Raw genomic sequence first — 16,232 nt, 5'->3', positions numbered from 1 at the left:
CAATATTTGTATATTTTTAGATTAAATGTGATTTTATGTTGATATTTTATCATCATTCTCAGTCACAGAAGGAGTCTTTACATGAAACTATGTAATTTTCACTATTATTAAACACCGAACCTTGTGTTTTGTAATCTGTACTCGTGTTGTAGTCTGATTTTTAAAGTGATACGTATTATAATCGACAACATGCTGATATCCAGGAAAACAGTTACTACTACTGGTGTGCATTGAAAAAAAAATTTACTATTTCCTGTCAACATTTTATGTTACATCGTAAACACGCCTAATAAAAGAAATTTTTAATTGTATAATATACTATGTTGAAATTCCTAATAAAAACTCAAATTTACTACTTTTCGTTACGACAGTCTGGAAGCGTTGCTCTCTGATTTTACTGTGGTGGTTTCTAATTAATCGATTCGTTTGATTATGATTTTTGAGAAAGTTTTATTCAATCGCTATAAAGACTAATGATGACACTTTACAATAAAATCTTGTCATGATGAAAACCGCTTTTTGAATCAAAGAAATCAAAATCATAATTACACCTTACAAATTTATAAATCTTATAAATTTCATTCTAGAAAGGAAAAAAGTAACAACATAAAACTTCTTTTCTTATATCATTATCAGTAGTGTGACTTCTTTTTAGAACTATTGCGCACAAAACATGGTCACATAATATATATATCATATATATATTCATACAAATCCGAAGTTCTTTGCCTTGATAGCAAGTAGTAGTTTATGTCTTAATACGTGACGAGAGCTGTACAATGGAACGTATAGTCGAGAAATACATGTATTTGCAGTTGGTAGATGAGCATCATCTGCTGGCCGTAGTGTTACACTTGGCATTGGTTGGAAACCGTCTTCACTTGCAGGTAATGCTGAAGATCCTGTCCAAAAATACACCTAAAAACAAAACAAAAAAGTAATAAACACAATTCGATTATTTTTCACCTGTTGTAACATCGCGAAGAATGACCTTCACATCCTTATGTCTATCACTACATTATTAAATAATGTATAAATTTAATATTTTCTAAAGATGAATGAGAAACAGGATTGACACAATCCTTACCAGATCCTGGCGTTCTGTGTTCGACATTTTTTCAATGGTAGACCACCACCATCGTTTGAACTTTGCTAACCTGTCCACAGACTCTCTTGATTCGTCATTGAACGAGGTATAGGATATCAGAACGGAAACGTTGATATCACCAACTCCGTTTAAAAGAAGTCTCAGATCTTCGGATGTTAAGCCGTCGAGTGCCCCTTCCGGAAGCACATCGAACACCCCTTCCCTCATCGCGTGCAATGCTTTCTCCTGTACCTTAATCATGCGAACTTCAGCGTACTTTCGTACATAATCATAAACGTTGCTTGCTGTTACTTCTATATCACGGCCGTTTGGTATAAGTTCAATCGACCCCCCTCCTTCTTCGGGACACAAATCAATACTAAAAATAGAAACGAGTACGCGGAATGGTATCAATTATCGAATTTATTATGTAATAGAAAAAAGAAAAAAATCAAACATTTAACTATATTACGTTACCTGAACGTAAGATCAAGCGCAGAGAATAGACTGTTGCTGTCCTTGGTCTCAGAGTCAATAACAAGTTGTCGTAGACTTTCATAAATTACAGAGTCAAAGAACGCAAGGTCGTGGAAACGTATCGGCCGTCCCAAAATATATTTTATCACGTGACGATTCAGAAATATAGGGCACAGCTCGTTTTGCAAAAGACACAATCCTATGAGTCTAAACAAGAAGAAGAGGTATATAATTTCATCACTGAATGTTGCTGCACGAATTACGTATCAGTTGTCGCATGCTTTAACCGTGATACGAACCTGCCCACATTCCTGAACGCGTTCAGTCGTTCGTAGCTGGCCTTTCCTTGTCGCGGCGTGTAGAAGCCACGTTTTCCCGGCGAATAGAACAGAGGAGCATTGTCCTCCGTGTCGTCCAGAATACTGTTCTCGATCTTTTTCTTGTTCGCTCCGCAGCGTGCGGTTAAACTGAACACATCCAGATCCAACAGCGCCTCGCTCGCTAAATCCTGGCTATGGCTGTGGATCAATTCAAATGCTTCTTCCACTTTCTGCCGGAGAGTGTCCTCCGATGCCAGTAGCATCAACAATTGCGCTGGGGTTAGTTCCAGGAGCATACCAGTGATTTTTTCAGCTAACGCGGGCCGCAATGCGTAAACCTGTTACAAGACAACAGGATTTAGAATGGAAAACACCTTGACAACGACGTTCACTTACAGTAAATCCTCGATTAATGTTCGAAGGCTGTTTGGAACTGACAAGGAGAGATCTCCAGGTGTAACGCTGAATTTTTAATGAGGTTTAGCACAGTGATAAAGCTTGGAATTTTGAAGCTGATGATATTTGTTTCAGCCGCATATGGCCATTAATTTATGAAATATTTAATGTTTAATGCCGAGGAGCCTTCGAACACACATCCAAAACTTACTGTAGTATTATACAGATACATTCGTAGCCGATTAGCGGTCGTGTAATTAATTACTTTTGGATACAGTCTCTCCCCGAGTTGTTGTTGATGCATGGTCAAGTGGTCATTTATTGGATGACTGACGGGTAACGGGTGGGAACTGGAGGATGAGCTACCAGGTCCAGCATTACTGCTCCCTTCGACGGAACCGGATGGATGGAAAGAACGAGCCTCGAAGGATAACGGTCTACGTATTTCACGGCATTTTCCAGAGGATCGAGGATTCTGGAAAAAAAGTACAAACCATGAGCGAAAATAATATAATGAAATGTGTGTTTTGTTCTTTCTTGCAAAACGTTGGTTCTTACTTGTCGTCTTATGTCACGATCACGATCGCGACTTTTTAGCTTTTGAAGAACGTTGTATTGCGTGTATTTTGATCCCACTTGTGCTGCTTCGAGGTTCGGCAGTTTTTCATTAGCGAGCAACGCCTGAACAGAGATTATTACGTTCCGTGTTAGTTCCGGAAAAAAGCAGGAACCGTGCTTGACGCGGTACACAACATAGAAATATTTTTTAAAACTAGGCCTCGCGCACTCGGTTAAACAAAGTAACTAGAACCGATCGTGTGTGGCTAGTTGACCTTGTTATGGACGTAAAGTCGTAAACATTGTAAATTTATGGCTAGAAACAAGTTACTAACCGTGATTTAAGAATTATTAGAACAAAAATTATCGGTACTACGCCAGCAGTTTCCCACTTTTCACGACACTGTTCTTAAACATTCGATATTTTACATTAGTTCCCACCCAATGTAAATATCGTTCAATAAAGGAAACAAAAAAAGAAAATAGAATAAGTAGAATTCTGTTTCTTATATCACAAACCTCCGCGATCGCAGTATAAAAAACTCTGGTAACTCCTGTACCTTCACCAGGTTCATCTTTGAACGTCACTTTGACGCGATGCACTGCCAATGGTGGCGTACTAGTGGCACGTCTATTATATAAATTATACTGTGTGTTTAATTCTTTCATTGTTTGCACCAGTAACTGCGTTCTGTCTTGCTCGAGCTGAATCAGAAGAAACACATTTAGAGAACAGACAAAAGAAGCTCTTATTCTTCGAAACACGATTCATAATAAAATGCAGAATAATTACTTTGAACATAGTTATGTCTCTTTGTTGTGAATTACGGAGTTTCTCCATATCTCTGCGAAATTTCGCTTCCTTGACGGGAAACCCACCCAATTCAGGCACAACCGAGCCGGGTTCTAATCCAACGTCCTCCATGAAAACACTACCGAATAAGTCGAGTGACAATCTCCAACGTCCCAGTAAAATATTATGGGATATATTCGATCCAATGGACGAAACCGTCCGGGCGTTTTCCACCGGACTCGTCTCGACCGTTTCGTGAGCCGATATTTCCTGACTCGAACCAGCCGGATCGACATCCTCCGACACGTTTTGCGTTTCAACGGTGGACACAACCAGGACTTCCGGTGCGCCTGGTTTATTCGCATTCGGTTCCTTTAAAGAGAACAAACAAACGATCAATTGTCTGGCATACTTGTCTATTGAAATTAGAGTGCAAGTATTAAAAAATAGTTTCGTAGAAATTCTGTTAAATGTTTCTTTTCTTTTCGTCTTCACTCCTTTTCTCTCTGTTTTTGTTTATTTGTTTAATATCTTAAGAAAACCAGTTGAATTACATATTTACCGAGACAGTTCCAGCTCTAACAATAACGCTTCTACTCGTTTTACATAGTTCCTTATTATTTTTGGTACTTCCTGATGGATCGTTTTGATTATTAGTAGAAACTATAATCGGGGCTCGATCGATTTGTTCCGCGACAAGCGAATGATTATCGCTCGTTAACGATTTTCCCTTCTCCTATAACGTGTAAAGTAGATCCACATATTTTATTGTTTCACCAAATAAAAATTCATTTGAAGAAAAAAAAGCACAAGATATAAAGAAGTTAAAACATATGCAGCATATATAGAATGCAAGGAAATCTCAATTCTGAACAATGTAAATTAAAAGAAAAAAGAAATATCTTTTGTTATATGTATATATAACAATTACCGTGTATTTTGTGGAGGACGATGATGTCGACGACGACGACGAGGACGACGACGAGTCTCCTCCAACTGAAACAGAACTACGTCTAGCATCCGTCGGTGCGAACAAGGCAGGTCCTTGGATAATCTGACTGAGCGTGGGCATAACTGTATTCTGTTTATCGGTGCCACGCGCGGACAAACCGAGCCTCGTGGGCAATCCTGCTAAAGGATTCTGACTAGAATTCGCATTCGTCGCCGGTTGCCTTGGTATACCAAATAAATCCTCGCGCCTCGAGTGAGGTTGCAATAAATGCGGCTGATCGGCCAGTGGCAACGCCTCGCTCATCACCGTGTCGAATGGATCAAGAGGCGGACAACCGAGGCACAGAGTAGAATCGGATCTTTGCAAGAATGGGTGTTTCCGACCTTTCGGCGTACTGTCTTTATTGTTTCCAGACCCGCAAACGGGAACCTGAAGTAAATCCGGATAGTCGACGGAATCTGTCTCCATAGCTGTAGGCACGGGAGAATTATATTCTTCGCCTTCGTCGTTGTCATTCTCGTCCTGAAACGTACAACACGCTGGAAAATCGATCCTTAACAACCTATCGATAGTGATTAATACACTGCGGATTTTCGTGCAAACTAACGTTTTGTAAGGTAATTTGTAAAAACAAGAAAAATAGGAATTTCATTATTCCCTTGTGGTATGGAACTAAGAATAAAATAGGAAACGAGTTGCATCTAATGAAAATTTTGTCTGTTACTGTATTTTTTAGAGCCCTATAGGTTATAAATACATAAAATCCGCAGTCTAGTGGTCAATATAGAAGCACACGGGAGGTATATAAAATTAACTTGAATTGTCTTCCGCTATGTGACAGGAAAGACTGCTACGAACCTGGTCGTTCCAACCGGAGTAACTGGACGACTCTTTTGGCGTTTCACCACGGGCTGGCATAGGTTCCAAAATCGAACGCATGTAATATACTAAAGCGTCGAATACGTAAGCTACGTGTTTCAACGATGAAACATCTAATACAGGCAGGCTGTCTCTGTGCTCCGCATTGTGGGCACGCATCAAAGACAAACAATAAGATAAAAATTCACGTCGGGCCAGGTGTACGTCGCTACCTGAAATGACAGTTCGTTAGTACAGGAGAAAATTTTGACGGGTACAATATAACAACCAGAAGTCACTCAAATGTTCTGACGATGTTATAAGGAAAACGTTTCTAATAAAACTGTTCAGTTTTAGTTCTACCAAAACTGTACTACAGAGTGACTTGGGGAGAGAATAGAAATACTTTGCCCATGAAATACATTGGTCAATCGTCCCCCTTTGTTCGAGGTGTGCGTTTTTACGCGTCGGTTAAAGTTAAAGTTCTGTTCATCCCAACGGCGGAGTATTTTTATTTCTCCCCTGATTCACCCTATGCTCTTAAACAGTGTCTGGTGATTTACGAGAGGAAACGCGTACCTTCGCACTCTCTACTATTACGTGAAGGTTCACCAACGCCTGCAAAACCAACGGTGAGTCTTGTAGAAGCTTGCGGTGTCGAGATATTGGTGCTGGTAGCGATACCGCTGCGTTGAGTCCGACCTGTATTAGACTGTAATGTCAACGACAAAGCGGCGGTGTTCAGTAACCCGGTAAAATTGCCACCGGAAAGCGACGGGGCATTGTTTAACGGGTGTTCAGGGTGCGTAGGGTCCGCACTACGTGTCAGGGATACGCCGAATCTAAGCTGTGCTTCCGTGGCGTCCATCACCGTCAACAACCAATCCCATGTTGGCTTTAAATGCGTTTCGAGATAAACCTGCAACGATGACATTTAAAAGAAAAAGTTAAAAATTAAAAACAGTCAGAGTTTAACCACAACGAGGGATACTGTTGCAAAACGTAATGTTGCCAATTGCAATACCTGTAAATTCAACGAATCCTGGTAGGTGACTTCCAACTGCCGTGGCAAAAATGGCGCCTGCTTCTGATAGTCTTGCATCATAACTAAAAGATCGGCTATCTGTCGAATAACAAGCCCAAATGCACGTGCCAAACAAATGGTAGTAGTACCCATAGTAATGGGTTCTTGGGTGGCTGCAACAGCAGACGTTGCGGTAGTGCGTCTTAAAGATGCAGAATCAATAAAAACCAGACTACTGCCACCTGTTACCCGTAGTCCCGATGCACGCGTGCTTGTCTCGCGATTGCGTATCGCCCATTGCATAGAAACGGGCGCGAGATTGTTGCGGTGTAAATGACCAGTCGAACCACTGGAATATAAAGTGTCAATAATTATTACATGATACTTTCTATGAACAATGCATAGATTATATGTAGTGAATTGTTAGATAAAATGTTTTACCTTCGCCGCTCCAGTTGTTCGTCGCCAATCTGAAAGTCTTCGTTATCTTGTTCATCGGTCTCTCCCGCCTCGCTTTCGTCGTCTTCCTGCTGGCTCGATTCACCGGACTCGTCCTCAGGGAACAACAAAATTGAACCCATCCCGCCGTCGGAGCCAGCTGTAGCGCCGGTTTGCACGCTGCGTTGCGCGGACGCTGCATCCTGGTTACTATGGTTATCGTCCGAATCCGACTCTGTTTCTGCTTCCGCGAGAAGATCGAGTTCCGTATCCGATTCACCATCACCCGCTTGTTCTTCGCCCACACCTCCAGCATTATTGTCCATTTCACCCAATGGCTGTCCGGCCACGGTTCCGGAAACCCCAGATTCTTCATGTTCACTTATATCACCATCTACATCCATAGGACCTTCTGGCATTGAAAAGAAGAACAAAGATATTATTTATTTTAGATTAAAATCTACTTATAAGGGGAACTTACGGGTCTGCTAATCGCTTGTGGAATGATACTATGTACAAGTTGTAGTATACATACAGTGTTATAAAACCCTCATTGGTTTTAGAATGGGCCTTCGTTTTAGATATCCTGGTTTAAAGTTTTGTACGCATCTAGTTTCATTTACGTAAAGCAGGGGTTCTCTAACTTTTTAAATTTTGTACCAAATAAATAAGAATCAAAAAATATCAATTAAAAATCAAGCGATTAGTAGCTGACCCGTAAATTCTCCTAGTTAGTGACGTTTACATAATTTAATATATTAATGCACTCAGCGCACCTTCACCACCTTCGGTTTCATCCATAGCGGCAACATTTCTAGCGATGGTTATATTGTTGTTCCCTTGTTGCGTTTGCAAAGTCGGATCGTGAGCCTGCGAATTGACACCGCTGTGAGGTATTAACGGTTCTATAGAGAACAGCTCCTCCGAGCCGTTGATCACCTCGATCGCCGAATAAGTCAGCGTGAAAGGTGCCGTAGGTCGAGCGACGCCCAATCTTACGGGTGCTATCAGAGAATCAGCAGTCTCGCATAATTCTTCGACCGCCATTTTGATCAGCGATGCGAACACTTTGCGGCATTTCACCAAAGGTTGTGAAACCGGGGTCGTGCTGAAAATGTATATTGAAAACGTTGTAATTTAGGAGAAGAAAGTACTCGGAGGTCTCTCGGCACTGAACATTAAATATTTCATAAACTAATGGCCATATGCGACTAAAACAAATATCATGGCAGTGACAGAGCTGGAAATTCTGAAGCCAATGACATCTGTTTCAATCGCATATGACCATTAGTCTATGAAATTTCATATTCCGTGCCCAGGAGTCTTCCAACACCCATCCAGGATTTACTGTATTAAGTTTCGTACGTACTTCCTTTTCTTTGTCACCGGTGCCATTTCTATTGTGAAAATAACAAATATTCGAGCTACAGATCGCACAAACCGCCGCGCCACGATGTTCGCTTCTTCCTGTCGTCCCGGAACAGAATCGTTTAGCAGTTCCCGTACTATGGTCGTAAGCAGAATGTCTAGCATCTAAAAAAAATTCAGTATTACAAAAATATTTGTTCAATCTTTACGGAAACCAGAAAAATCTTTCGTCCTACCTCTCCACTACACTTGACCACGATCGAATGAGTGAATTTGTCGAGCAATGCGGTGCCACTCTGACGACAAGTCTGTCCTTGATCACCAAATAACTGATCGTTCCCATTCGGAGTAACACCTGACATGATCATACACTGGATTGCTGGCCAGTGGTTCAATAATCTCTCTAAAGCTTTTCGGCTAAAACGGGGTGGCTCTAGGTCATGATCTGGCATATCCAAATCTGCGTCCACTCCTACATAAACAATACAATATACTCGTAAGTATCGTTAAACATCTTGTTTATGTTAAGGTCAGTTAGAAAAATTACCGTCGGAAGAAGTTCCTTTGCGATTAGCAGACGTCGATCGCTGTCGTAGAGCTGAACGACATTGTCTCTGTTCCATAACTTGTCTGCCCACAGTCTGAACTAAGAACAGCAAGATGCTCTCTCCTCTACGGGGGGTCAGAAACATGATTTGTTATTTTTATCTGATCTCATCGATTTCTATCAATGGAAGCTGAAAAGTTTGACCTACATATTACTGCTTAATAATTGTACGTAAACGACAAGTTATATGATGTAAAGGAGACGACCAATAAGATCCAAACATTAAAGCTTCCATTAGTTTTAATTCGTTACTTGTTTCTTTACCGTGAGTTTATTTTTACCGCGAGATCGGTATTCACTACAAGGCGACACAATAGTTGGTAACGAGCGCCTTGATGGCCGGCGATTAGAGCGCGGCATTTACATTTCTCCCAACAATCGCAATAAGCCGTGGGCGACGTGATTTTTATTTTGCAATCGTGTCCTCGGTGGCAAACACGGGCACATTCTGTGCAGCAGCACAACGATCCAGTTAAACCGCAGGTTCTGCACTCATAAATATTCTAAAACAAAAAAAAATGTAAATCTCGTTAACAAAGCTTCGGATAACATTTTTGCTAAGGAGAAAAACATGTTTAAAATCGTCTTACGAGTGTCCCATTTCAGTGACCTGCAAGATTTTTGTTACACCCGGTAGAACACAACTGCTCAAACGTAAGGAACAATCTAGTACCTGATCAATGTGCTGAGTTCCAGTCCAAGTGAAACTGCAGGTGTCATTGCAGCAAGTAACGAACAAAGGTGACAAGTCAGGATTCGCGTCCGCAGGTAGTATCATGGCCGAGCATTCTTTCTGGTCTCTGCCAACTCGTTGAATGGTATCCAATACGATAAGAGCCGCGTGATACGCGCGCACCGACACGGCGAGCATCAATGGCGTCTGACCCTGCGCGTCTCTGTCAACGTAAACATTGAAATTTAATCATGTTTGCTATAATATGTATATAATAAATGATTGTATCTTTCGAGATAATTACTTTGCAGTAAGCAATTCTTTTAGATGAGGGAGTAACACGTTACTCTCGCACATATACTTTAATATAAGCAATGCGTTGTTCCTTCTTTCAACGGAGTCGACGATGTAAGTGTTATTAGACGCAGCTCCAACACCTATGTGTAAAAACATATTCATTTAATAACTCATAATACGATTTAACAATCGGCAACGGGACAAAGAGGCAATAAATACACTTTTACCTGATTTATTCATCATGGAGATACTGGCAGCACCGATACTAAGTAAACTGTCTTCTTCCCCTGACGTGTTGTCAAATGCTTCCGGTGGCCAACTCAAGGTTGGTATAGGTTCCTCGATTGGTGCGGATGCACCATCGACAGCATTTGTAACAAGTTCACGTTCTATTCCTTTTAAAGAAAAATACAACTCAGAATATCATAGTATATTCTATAACGAAATGATAAGTTACCATACCTTGATCGTTCTCTTTATTAGAAGTCGGTGAACACATACTGATACATGCGTGCAAAATATTGCGATTACCGTCGCAACGTTCGGTTAATATTGCCTGAATTTGGCCCGGATTATTTTCTTAAGAAAAAAGAAAAAAGAAAAAAGAGAAATGTAAGATATTGTCATATAATGGAAATAGCATTTATTGAACTACATAAAAACATAGCGATACTTACTGAGATCTTGTTCCAGGTTACAGAACACCTGTTTCACGCTGTCATAATCGCACCTCAGTATACGTGGCATAAGCAATTGGTTATCGAACGCTAATGCGATAACTGCCACCTGATTTTTCATATTATTCGAGGACGAACAGTTTGGTATAGGAATGGTCGAAGCGCCGATACAAACTACTGGAGTTAAATCTAACCATTGTGGATCACGGATAGCACCAGCACAATCTTTTACCAACGGATAGATCGTATTATTCCCATCTCTAAGAATCATAGAACATTCGATGTTCTGTAACAAAAAATTCTACTATAGTTTTCCTTGCAATCGAGAATCAAAAAAATGTTTTTAATGCAAAAATCATGAATATGTACCTCTCCCGCACTTATAAGGCTGATGTTCTGAGGTTGTAAACCCAAAAACGATGATATATCTGATGGAATATAGCAATCCTGTACGTGCCTTCCAGTACTCAAATTATATACCACGTAACTTAACTTGTTTCCAGTTTTCACTATTGCATGTATACCTATGAACGATCAATTATTAGAAAACATTATGAATAAATAACCGCAACTTGTATTCGCTCTTAAAATTTTACCTTGACCATCCATGGCAATTGTTAAGATACTGTCGTTAGATCCCTCAGCAATATTTACTCGTCTAGGAGTTCTTTGGAAACAATCTGGAGCCCTTGGATTCATGGATGACTTGATCGCCTAGGTGCGTGATAGTTACGGATGTTGACTTTAATTCGCAACTTACTATTATTTTTAGGACTGTACATTCAACTTACCTGTAGCTCGTCTTTCCTTAACAATCTGCAATCAGCCAATAATTTGATCGACTCTTCCGCTGTTAGATCTTTGAAGTCTGATGTGTTGAAGTCTTTTTCCTTAATTTCTTTCTCTTTCTCCTTCGAATCCTTCGAGAAGAATTTCACGGCAACATAGTAACCGTCAACTTTTATAACTTTACCTGTACACAGAAAGAAATGATAGAATATAAGGAATTTTATATTATTTGCTCATTTAATACAACATACCAATAGGGACAGTCTTCACATCCTCTACAAAAACAACATCCTTCAATTGCCATTCCTCCTCATCTTTTCGTTCAGATTCCCCTTCGCTTCGAGGCGCAACTCTTTTCTGTCTCTCTACAGAATCAGAAAAGTTTACATCATTACAATCAATCTACTCGAAGTGACTCAAAAATGTTTCGTAATATTCTACTACTAAGCACTTGAAATAAAATTGTTTTCCTTTGTAATTAAAGTCTCAATTATTAAGACAATAAATGAACCGTAAGCAAATCAATAGAAAATAAATTCTGAAAATTTCTTACTGTGACTTGTTGTAATGCTACCAGTATCACTACATGTGCTTGAAGCTGGTGAAGGTGGTGGAGGCATGTCAAGACGATCAGCAGTCTCTTTATGATTTGTCTTATTAATAGTACCCGTTCCGCTGTTTCCACTTGTTTCTCGTTTGTCCACGTTAGCGTTCGGCAAATGAGATCCAGCCGGTAATACTTTGAATCTGCATGTTGAATCTAAATTCCAAGCAGCAACCAATAATTGCCCCACTTTTGGAACTCCATTAGCAATTGTGAATCCTGAAAAACGTACACAATTAGTATCTCATAATTCAACGAGTGTACTTGAACTTTTTCTTATTCCTCACCTATTGCTCCAGGTTGATATATAGGGCTATTTTTCATGCAAACATGCGTGCCATAACTAATATCATTCGACGATGTCGTCGACGGTCTGTTTTTACGCGACTTAGCCTTGTACTTTTCCCATAACTTTTTGCGCTGTGTGAATGGTAGCACACCCCTGCAAAGAATCAATGTACAATTAATATAATTCTGTATCGATACAGACATATCCTCGTTATATGATTAATATTTCAACTGACCACCAATATAATGTACCGCTTTCCAGTTTAGCAACAGTGTACAAAGCACAAGTGTGGAGTGACACTATTTTGTCCAGTGTAAATTCAGTGAATCTCTGAGCTGGATGTTCGAGTCGAGAAGCAACATGTCCCAGAAGTTCGTCGAGCCAAGTAGCTACTTTGCCACTTTCGGTGCTAACTGAACAACGAATTGCCGTCGCGGATATATTAACTATTTTTTCTACAGTTATAGCTAGCCATGGAGCTTTCGGATGATGTATGTTTGGATTCTAAAACAGATGTTCCTTCGTTATGTTGCTATATATAAAAGAAGACATTAATGTTCGCAGTTGTTTCCATAACTACCTCTGGATGTTTGTATGGTTCCGGTTCGGACCATTTCCACTGATATAACTGACCCCCGGCAGACACAGCGATTAATTCACTGTAAAGTGAAGCAATCTGTACGAAACGTGGAGCAGGATCGGTACTACGTTCGTGCCACCATTCCAACTCTTCTGATATCCATAACGGACTTTGAGAAGCCAATTCTTTCTTTTTATTATCTAAATTTAAAAAAAAGAAAAGAGAAATACAATCAATGCAACTACAACTCGACAAATATTATTGATATTTAATGTGTCGATTTAGCAATGTTTCTACCAGAATCTTTTTCCCACGAGTCTCTAAGTGCTGTTTCTAACCAACGGCGTGGTCCGCTATATTGACGATCCCTCCATCTACTGAAACTGTCACGATCTCTGTCTCGTTCTGACGCACGTTCGCCTTCTCTGTCATTGCCAATTCGACGCGAAGAACTTCCACGGCTAGAAAAGACTTAGTATAAACATCATCCTTCTATACGAATCAGTGTGAGACTAAATGAGAAGCGATTACTTTCTTATTCCCGTATAGCCGAACACGTCTTCTGGGAACATAGAATCTGCGTCGATTATAACAGAATGTTCATTGCCAAATCCACCATCCAACAAAGATATGAGATCTTCTGGAACATAGGTGTCTGCTGCTGCATCTTCTGCATCATCACCTTCTTCGTCATCCCGTGATAGTAAATTATTTACTGCTAAGTTTACATCTAAATTTGAACGCTGTAATAGACGTGTTTCGAAGTTAGACCTATACCGCGATGTTAATAGAATAAACCTTTATTGTACCTTCACTCAAACGAACCTGCAATTCTCTAATAATAAGATTGCGACTTTTTCCCTGTAACACCACTTGGGCTTGCGAAATAAGGTCTTCCGGCACAAATGGTGCAGGTACTGGTGCAATAGGACGCGAACTACTGCTGCTTCCTCCTCCCATTATTACACCTGGGGGGCCTATCCTACCTCCGCTACTGCTTCCACCGCTGCTACCACCTCGTGAACTACCACGCATAATTCTTGCGCGTGTTCTGGATAATCCTCTACCTCCGCTTCCACTACTTCCACCACCGCTTGGTGCTGAATTTGAACTCCCGACATGACTCTTATTTGTGCTGTAATAACAATAGATCCATGACAAACAAAAAAAACTCTTCTACTTTAATCCTGTTGTTTAACAGATTCATTTGTTACTTTCTTACTTTCTATTTGGTTCATTTTTGCGCAAGTCTAATCTGTCTGACAATACTGTAAATGCAACCCTGCAAACTTTATAGTCCTCTGTAAGAAGAGCAATGTGTGTTGGTCCAACAACAATATGCTTTACTGCAATCTTTAGCCCACTGAAAGCTGGTAATGTTGCAAATCCATATCTATTGATCTTCTCTCCCACTTCTTTTAACCTAAAAAAGATTTGTGGTTTTTGTTTTTCATAAAAATCATATTAAAAAGGTGATAAACATATAGTAAACTTATAATGAAGTTAAAATTTTTATGAATGTTAAATCAGTATTACGCATAAAAGTAATTATGTGTTACAATAAATTGTGAATTACACTTTACATATTAGATTATGTAACAAGAACACTGTGCATATGAATTTAACTGAGAGTCTAGTAGTATCACAATTACAGTAAATTCTCAATAAATGTTCAAAAAGATCTCTACGTTAAATACTTTTGCATCATCTCCACTACTGAGGGGTTTCCCCTTGGAACCAGTCAAATTCGCTTTCACGAGCCAATGGTAGACAGCTTAGGGCTAAAAAAAAAGATTAAAAGCCTGCATATCGATGAGACAACATAATGCAACGATGAAACTTTTTTGTTTTTAACTATTTCATCACGAACATTTTATTAAAATACTGATGAGACTTTTCTGATTAAAATAATATCGGACACGATATAATTTGGATCATTTTCATGAACAAAGATCCAAAAATAAAAAGGTCATATCGTTACAATTGCCTCACCGATACACAGAGGACTTCTGATCTTTGTCGGCGCCGGTAAAATACGAAATCGAGCTGCTTGAAATTTTTGAGGCGCGGAAACTGTGTCCCTCTACGATAACTGTTTCAAAACGGTCCCGAGTTCTAAGTATCAATCGATCATTTACTATATCTAAAAGTAATATAAAAATTGTAATAATTGATTACAATTTTAACCTAAAAATATAAACTATTTTAGAAACTGTTATAAAATTGTGACAATTACGATAATATAATAAATGTTTATAATATATTTAACAATTAATACTAATCAAGGTATTTATCGATGGCATACAATTACAATACACTATTATAACTCGTATGTACGTAATGTACGAACGTAAAAAAATTAAACTATGCAATAAAAAAAGTAGATTAGCTCATTAGTCATTAAAAGATGGAACCCCTTAGTCATTAAGATACGGAATCACAGTTCAACTTGCACGACGTATTAGCCGCGCGAACAAGCAGACACTACGAGTATAAGTTCCGATGACGAGAATCAAATTTTTTTCTTGTCCGGTTGCAACGAACAGTAGAAAGACGAAGGAAAAATATATATATCTTTTCGGCCAATGAAAACGCGCCCACAAAAATGTTCATTTTAATTAAGCAGTGACATCGAATTTCCGTACGTTCGAGATAGAATTTCGTAGGCGATAATACGTAGGTTATTCGAACGAGCCGTAACAATGTGACAACAAACGTTTCCCCTAACATTCTGGAATGATGCATAGAAAATGATTAAGCAGCAATCGTTAGAGATACGCATCGGACATCGACGAGTCTAGCAACGATAAATTAGAAATAGGAAAGCGTATGGCGAACGTAACAAGATCGCCCGTAAAATTTGCAAACGAAACCGATCGCTTAGATCAGTGATTAAGAGACGAGACAGACATATCGAAATGGTACATGCATTAATGAGAAACTGATAACGAACGCGTTCCCCCTTACCTATCGTGCAACTGATCGTCTGTCCCGGGCAACGGGTGCACAGCGAAATGTATCGACGTCATTTTGCCGGTGGCTGAACGTGTTCAAATGAGCAGAATGTCGTTTTAATGATTCCGTACACACAATTTCACCATACCGTCGAAACGATATTCAGCCATGTTTTCTGTAGAAACAACCAGTTACGTGTTCACGAAATCGAACGAACCGGACTCGTCGTTCAAGTATTCGTAAATGCGTTTAAATTTATCGTTCGCACGAGTATCGTTGCCATGTACCAATCAACGCCCGTAATTAATCGTCCGTAAATGAAATTATTCTTCTGGAATACGTTGCACTGAATCTAACCGATTCTTTGCGCTTGTGACAAACGTTATGGCCCCAGATGTTCCCTTGTTTGCGTAGCAGTATCACGGGTCGCGAACACGCATCATGGCGACTTTGACGTTACAATGGCGGACTTAAGTCCACTGACCAACGG

General features: G+C 39.7%; 1 protein-coding gene across 3 annotated transcripts; it reads right to left on the bottom strand.

Annotated features, from left to right (window-relative positions):
• Window positions 1–590: 590 nt before the first annotated feature.
• Window positions 591–16,012, bottom strand: LOC107192612 (E3 ubiquitin-protein ligase UBR5). 3 transcript variants are annotated; one of them, XM_015581912.1, is made up of 38 exons: window positions 15,755–16,012; window positions 14,010–14,210; window positions 13,613–13,922; window positions 13,319–13,530; window positions 13,085–13,248; window positions 12,788–12,987; window positions 12,443–12,711; window positions 12,206–12,360; window positions 11,868–12,137; window positions 11,566–11,679; window positions 11,317–11,498; window positions 11,122–11,239; window positions 10,895–11,049; window positions 10,526–10,811; window positions 10,311–10,427; window positions 10,070–10,243; window positions 9,856–9,988; window positions 9,552–9,774; window positions 9,143–9,381; window positions 8,819–8,943; window positions 8,508–8,743; window positions 8,273–8,436; window positions 7,680–8,011; window positions 6,907–7,315; window positions 6,708–6,814; window positions 6,466–6,638; window positions 6,021–6,360; window positions 5,442–5,674; window positions 4,563–5,105; window positions 4,194–4,367; window positions 3,632–4,003; window positions 3,358–3,543; window positions 2,839–2,961; window positions 2,546–2,755; window positions 1,864–2,222; window positions 1,565–1,771; window positions 1,088–1,466; window positions 591–918 (listed from the first exon to the last, which is right to left on the bottom strand). In XM_015581912.1, the coding sequence occupies exons 1-38, from the start codon at window positions 15,814–15,816 to the stop codon at window positions 706–708; spliced, it is 8,469 nt and encodes a 2,822-aa protein (XP_015437398.1). In that variant the 5' UTR covers window positions 15,817–16,012; the 3' UTR covers window positions 591–705. The 3 variants fall into 3 exon arrangements, with proteins under 3 accessions (XP_015437398.1, XP_015437396.1, XP_015437397.1); XM_015581910.1 differs by having other exon boundaries at window positions 6,466–6,814; XM_015581911.1 differs by having other exon boundaries at window positions 6,466–6,814; window positions 10,076–10,243.
• Window positions 16,013–16,232: the final 220 nt, after the last annotated feature.

Source organism: Dufourea novaeangliae, unplaced genomic scaffold (genome assembly GCF_001272555.1).
Source record: "Dufourea novaeangliae isolate 0120121106 unplaced genomic scaffold, ASM127255v1 scaffold355, whole genome shotgun sequence".
Taxonomy (NCBI): domain Eukaryota; kingdom Metazoa; phylum Arthropoda; class Insecta; order Hymenoptera; family Halictidae; genus Dufourea; species Dufourea novaeangliae.
This window is presented reverse-complemented; position numbering and strand designations above follow the sequence as displayed.

Coding starts and splice junctions, on each gene's coding strand:
- LOC107192612 (XM_015581910.1), bottom strand. CDS start 15,816: ATGACGTCGATACATTTCGCTGTGCACCCGTTGCCCGGGACAGACGAT. Junction 13,923..14,009: donor AAAAATGAACCAAATAGAAA/GTAAGAAAGTAA, acceptor TTGTTATTACAG/CACAAATAAGAGTCATGTCG. Junction 2,223..2,545: donor GGGAGAGACTGTATCCAAAA/GTAATTAATTAC, acceptor GTCTTGTAACAG/GTTTACGCATTGCGGCCCGC.